Source organism: Aplysia californica, unplaced genomic scaffold (assembly GCF_000002075.1).
Source record: "Aplysia californica isolate F4 #8 unplaced genomic scaffold, AplCal3.0 scaffold00637, whole genome shotgun sequence".
Taxonomy (NCBI): Eukaryota; Metazoa; Mollusca; class Gastropoda; order Aplysiida; family Aplysiidae; genus Aplysia; species Aplysia californica.
Genome location: NW_004797907.1, coordinates 292,458 through 299,423, shown reverse-complemented (window position 1 = coordinate 299,423; position 6,966 = coordinate 292,458). Strand labels below are relative to the sequence as shown.

Below are 6,966 nucleotides of genomic sequence, written 5' to 3'. Positions count from 1 at the left end.
TAGAGAGAGAGAGAGAGAGAGAGAGAGAGAGAGAGAGAGAGAGAGAGAGAGAGAGAGAGAGAGGTGATTTTGGGAAAGACAAAGAGAGAAAACGAGGGGGCGGTGGAGGGGGGGGGGACACAAATTCAGGAACCCTTGAGCCAGCGTGATGGAAAGAAAGACAAAGTGAGGGATCTTTGAGACAAACATCCTCATGCAGAAAGAAGGAGGGATAGAAGGAGGGAGACCGACAGATAGACAAAGAGAGAACGAAAGAAAGAAAGAATAAGAAGGGAGATACACAAAGAAATAGAGAAAGACAGAACTAACGAATGAAAGGCAGAAAGCTGGAAAGATAGCTTGAAAGAAAGAAAGAAAGAAAAAAAGAAAGAAAGAAAGAAAAAAGATTGAAAGAAAAAAAGAAGTCCGCATGAAAAAGAAATCGAGAGACAGCGCCATGTGCAATAGCAAATAAAAAGAGACTCTGGTCTTCCTGAACATTTAATTTTGTTTAAGACAAGAATGACGAAGAGGGTCCAGCAAAATAGAAGACAGTGTCTTTGTTGGGGCACAGAGGGCATTACGTTTGTCAAAGTTTAGCGGGTTTCTCTCGTTGTGTTGTGCTGAATTGTAGTACTCCGAACTGAACTAAGGCCTAGAAGTCTTCTGTTGTTGTCTGAGTAAAAGCCTACTGAGCAATGAGCATCTTCTGCTTGCAGGCGTGGACCTTTTCATTATTTTTCTGACTCAATCAGACATCGGTCTAAGCATTGGCGTAGAATAAGTAAACATACTGTGAATTAGAGCCGGTCTTACGGATGCAGCATTGACTAAGATTAAGTAAACACGCTGTGAATTAGAGCCGGCTTTACAGAATGCATTGTACGACGTTTAAAACTTGTCTGAGATCTGGTTTCAACACACTCCTAGATGTAAACTCTCAGACAAACAGAAACACACAACTCCCAAAAAGACGAACCGGGTTGGGTAAGGTATATAAATCGAAGGAAGGCCGACAGTTCTTCATCTTCATCTTCTAATCGTTCTAAGACATACTAACCTACTAGCAGTTTTTGGCACATCTGCTTGGATACAGTTTCAGATTCACAGCAAACCAGGTGAGACATTTAGAGAGACATCTTGTCAAGCGTGCTTTCAGAAGATGAGCTATGAGCAAAAATAATGTTTATTTCATCGAAAAGCTTCAGCAACCAACATAAGTTAAATCTTTAGACATTTTATCAAGTAGAATTCCAGGGTTTTTTTAAATGTGAGACCGCATCTAACATTTAGACCTTGTAGTCGATAGTTACAGTAGATTGAAACGTTTTCGAGATTTTAAAAATGATGTTAAAGAAAGTAAAATACAATAAAAGCAGCAAAAAGATGGTAGGAATGTAGTAGAGGTGTAGGCGACGTCAGAAAACTCGCTACGTGTATGTCAAGATTCCATGATTAGGTTTAAATCTACCACCTTGTCACGATCCTCGAGGGGTATTCCATATGTAATTTGTTTTTTGGGGGGAAAAGAACAGAATGTCAGACACCACTAAGTCTTGTCCTTTAAAACTTCGCTGTTTTTCTACTCGTACATACGTACACGTTCTGTAAATGTGAAGCGTGCTGACAAAGTCTAATGAGTTACTTCTCGGATTCGAGCCCTATTCAAGTAGATACATCACGCTTATATGTGAAGTTTTTATAATTTTTAAATATGAAATAATAAAAGGAATGTTATACTTAAAGAATATGGCATTAATAGAAAATCTAAAAATTTGACCCTAGTGTCGATTTTTGACCAATATCTCTATTTGTGGATTGCGAGAAGTAACCAGTTTTGTCAGCACGCCTCACAAATGTTTCTGGCCATTTTCTAACTTGTTGAAGGGAACTTTAAAGAGCCACTTTATAGAGCTAGAAACACACGCTTTTGAACGTATAAGGAAACTTTGTGAAACTGGTTGGTGGTCCTAGTGGGAACACTTCTATGATTTCCACAACTGGAATTTATCTCTGCAAAATGAATGGATAGATTTCCAATAGAAAATCAAAGTTAACAACTGACTGACTTAGCAATAATATTAGATCTATTTCTTTATTATACCCAGGTTTCTATAGTTGAAATAGATATCAAAACCAAGACACGTATCAATTATGTTTGTCTGTTGCCTTGTTACTTCTAGAACTGCGTTAATAATATTTAAAAGACACGCTTTATATTCACGTTTTGTTGATTCTTTCTTGCTTTACGAAACAAAAGTTTTAACACAGTTTGCATTTTTCTATCTCTCCTTCCCCAGAATGGCCTCCATCAGCAAATCTCTCCTCCTTCTCTCCATCCTCCTCGTCCTGAGTGCTGTGTTCCTCCATACTTCACACGCAGGACGTCACCATCACAGCCGACACCACCACCACCACCGTCACCACTCACGACACCACCACCGACACAGCCACCGACACAGCCACAAGCATCACCATCATCACCACCACCACAGCAGCAAGAAAAGCAGCAGCAGCAGCAGCAGTCTGGGTAGTGAGATCAGCCTTCTCGCGCTTCTCCCCTTCTTGGGAGGAGGGAAATAACGGGAAGGAAAACAAAACAGATGACGTCATAATATGTAAATGACGTCACTGCCTCTTATTTACATATTTTATGTGTAGACAAAAGAGACTCTTTTCTCATTAATTACTCAAACGAATATTGGTTTCCAAAAGCATACAAACATTATTAAACTTGACAACCACACAAACTACAAAAGGAAATAAAATAGATTCCTTCCCATTCCAATCGTTCCTGGATTGCCAATGTTGCTCAGTTCCTTGCTGTGATCTTTGTGTCTCGTGTTTTGTACTTTTAACACGAGTGTAAAACCACATTGATGTTCGTTATGTATTTGAGTAACGATCAGTGTGACTGACTTATTGTTCAAAGATTGCATCTATCCATAATAAACTTGGTTGAAGTCCACATCTCAGTGTTTTTTCGTCTTTTTTAATTAATTTTTTTTTCTTTTTTAGTTCTTGTTCTTATCACACACGTCGTTGTCTTATGTTACAGATGATGGTAAATGTTGTTGTTTTGATATCAGTCTTGTCGCTTTTGAAGTTGACTTGACTCTGCCTTGAGAAAATGGAAACACCAATCATTTCCAAATCTCAAAACACGATTTTTTAGAATTTGGAAGTACACCGCAAATTCAAACTCTTATCTTTTTTTTAATTTAAAAGGGATGCAAAAAAATAATAAAAGTGATACTGCTCTGTCATGATGTTATTGCTCGTGTTGAGGCTCACGTTACATGAACTACACTATAAGAATCGGCACTCCAGTTAGCTTTTCTCACCATCACGACATGTTTTTATCCACCTAAAAGCCAACAGCTCATTACGCTTAAAAAGCCTCTACAAAACATTTAAAAAGTCACCACATAACATTAAAAAAACGTATAACATTTTCAAAAAACCTCCACATAATATCTAAATAGCATCTACATTACACGAGCAAAGTATTTCACACAAAGTCAAACTTCAAATGTCACTTCCGTGTGTGTCTGAGAATTTTATAAACCTAAGACTTAATGGCCTGTTGGCCAGCACATAAACATACGACATACATTTTAGCTTCGTTCATCAGCATCCTAACTGATCTAATTAATTGTATCGATGTGAGGAAAAATTCCACTCGTTATGAAAAACAAGCTTTTCACACATAACAGTTTTTCCCGTTAACCTTAATAACATGTTCACATAATTTAAGACAGCAAGACCTGGCATTGCGAAAACGATTTTAACCATTTTTTCCACATTTACAAAATACTGATCGGAAGATATTTCTGAAGCTGGGATTGAAATGGTAGTAAACCAAAGTGTTGGCTGAAGAGTTGATGGCCTGGGACAAGAACAGAAATAAGTTCACGACAACTACCTCATTGTGATAACGTTTGAAAAAACCCAGCTCAGGATTAGACATGTAGGTGTAGATGACCACCATTCTGATGGCGTTACACACCAGAAAAATGACCGCGAGGGCCGACACTGTCTTGATCACACGCCGGTTTTGGAGGGTCAGAGAGCTGTCTTTTGTCTGGGTATCTGTCATTTGATGGGCTTCTATCTGTTTTATATCTTGGCTATTTGCCTGATGGTCTTTCATCGAATGGTCTCCTCTCTTATATGTCACTTGTGCCGTGTTGCAATTCCCAGTAGCTTTGTCGGCTGTTTCCTTTCTCTTCCTAAACTTTGAGGATCTCTTGAGTCCAATGACCATAACCTGGGTGCTGATTAGAACGACGAACTGATATGAGGCGGTCATTACAACGTGTATGAAAGTGTTTAAATAGTGGTCAATCTCGAATCTGTTATCAGACAACCATACAAAGATCCTGGATGAGTTAGTGACGGGGTCGTGACGCCAGTGTAGACCGCTCGTCACAAAATGGGGGACGTATGCTGCTATAGTGAAAGCGTAGAGGAAAATCACGACGAAAAGAGATCTCCGAAACGTGAAGAGGTCTTTAAACTTGAGAGGCATCGCCACACAGAGGCAGCGTTCTAGGGTGACAAACGCGATGATCCCTTGGGAAATGTCGTAACATAAGATACAGCCGTAAGCCATGATGAACATAAAAGCAAAAGGATCAATGATGGAATCTATATCCAAATGTTTGATGATATTGAATATTTGCATGGACCCTCCATTAAGGACACTGCCGAAATCAGAGATGGTGAGGGCGAGGAGACAGACAGACACACAGTCTTTTACGCCCTGTTTGAGAAATGTGACAAAGTTGATCAAGTTTGCTGCGATTCCCAGAAGTGCCAAGGGTCCTGTGATCAACACGGACATGTAGAGCTCAATCTGCTCACGCACCTCGTCACTTATAGTGCTCATGTCTCCGACTTTCAAGTAACCACGGACAGGCTAAAAAAAAATAGCTTTAAAAACGTATAGAACGTGTCCCTATGAAGAGTGATTGTTAACTCAGCTAACAACGAATACATGTATACAGATAAGATCAATGATGCTTAGTTATCATCTCTGCACTGTTAAGAGGAAGACAAGATTGATGTTCTTTAAACTCTCCTCACCAATTCGTTATAACAGAGATTTCACAATGTTGCCTTCGTAAATGAATGCATGTGCATTTCGTACAAATAAAATTCTTAAACTAAGATAGAAATAGCAGCTTTGAAAGAAACCCATCAAATACTTAGATTTCTTCTCTATGTGTTATTTTTTGGAACAAAGGACTAGGAAAGCATTATTTCACCCAAAGACAATCCAACACGTTGTTAAAATACACTCATGAAGATGTAAGTTTTGTCTCGCTATCAAAATATATTCATATCGTTTTCAGAGTACAACTTACTCAACCGCTTTTCTATAATGAAAGACAAAGACTTTATTGCACATTCTACCACCCAGAAAGAAAGAGCACAGTCAATTATGCTCCATTAACCTAGAAATCAATTCCAGAGAAATGTAAAGCAAATTGATAATTACCGTCAGTGCACACAACAGACTGTTTCAGACAGAGAGTGAGAAAACACTAACAATTGTCACATATTTTTTCTTGTTCAAATATTCGAAACCCATAGACATTCTAGGAAGATTTATCTAATTAGTCTTTACGGTCGTTTATAGTTCATTTAGTCTGTGTCTACGTTATAATTTTGGTTCTTTCTCTGTCGAGACTGAAAGCAAAGATGAGATGAATGTAAACATATTCAAATGACATAAGTACCGCACCCCTCTAATGATGTCACTGCACACCCCCAAAAAAATATAATGAGTCTAAAATACTCTACGAAATAATCAAAACTTACCAGTTAGTGTCTGATGTGTTAAAATACTTAGATTGTTCCGACAATAGCACGGGTGAGGGAGGGGAGAAAAAACAGAAAGGCGGGAGAGACATACTAACAAAGAGATTAATTAACAAAGAGACAGGGAGAGAGAGAGAGAGAGAGAGAGAGAGAGAGAGAGAGAGAGAGAGAGAGAGGGAGAGAGAGAGACAGAGACAGAGAGAGAGAAGGGTTAGGTTAGGGGTAGGGTGAGTAAGAGATGGGAAGGTCAGTGACTGCTCCTTATCCTCGACATGAGGCTAGACGCGCTCAGGGAAACTTTAACGGCACAACAGTTATAGAGGGCAAGTTGTAACAATCACAAACTTTGCAGTCGCCAGAAACTGGAGTTGCATGTGTGTGCAGTGCTTCTTTATTTCATTGTTAACGCTATGGCGCTGCTAAAGTTGCCTTGTGCACGCCTAGTCTAAGAGTCTCCTAATCCTCAACTTAAAGAGTCATCTGTTGGCCTTGTGGAAGAACGAGTATTGAAACAAGATTGAAATAGTGCCACGAGCGTCATTATACCTCAGCCTGGATGTCGTAAAAGCAACAATGAGCCTGTAAGTGAAAGCGATTTAGAAAGTTATAACTTCGATTAGGAGCACTGAGTAGCAACTTCTTTCACCCCTGCAATAATTTCAAACACCTGCTCGATTCGCTTTAGATTGAAATTTTACATAGAAGCATTATAACGTCAGCATAGTAATACTATGTGTAAGTGTTTCCCTCTCAGTTCTCATTAAATGACGACATGGATACAATCACTCTTTATAGTTCCCGGGAAATCATTTTATTGCAATTTTGTTCTCAGCACAAATTAAATCACCCAGGATGCAAGAAATTTCAACCATGCCTGACAATTCCAAACTGTGGGCTGAGTGGGAAACAACAAGTTCCATCAGACGATGAAAATACTTTTCCTCTACGGAATTGAACTCATTTCTTCGGCGTGCTATAGCCAAGAACTTGACCTTTATACACATGTACAATCGGCACCATTTAATGTGATATCTTAGGGGTACATCCATATATAAATATATATATAAAATAAGTTCACGACAACTACCTCATTGTGATAACGTTTGAAAAAACCCAGCTCAGGATTAGACATGTAGGTGTAGATGACCACCATTCTGATGG

At 39.0% G+C, this 6,966-nt stretch overlaps 1 protein-coding gene across 1 annotated transcript; it reads right to left on the bottom strand.

Annotated features, from left to right (window-relative positions):
• Positions 1-3,766: 3,766 nt before the first annotated feature.
• LOC101859267 lies at positions 3,767-4,870 on the bottom strand. Its single transcript, XM_005107854.1, has one exon. The coding sequence runs from the start codon at positions 4,868-4,870 to the stop codon at positions 3,767-3,769; it is 1,104 nt and encodes a 367-aa protein (XP_005107911.1).
• Between the last annotated feature and the right edge of the window lie 2,096 nt (positions 4,871-6,966).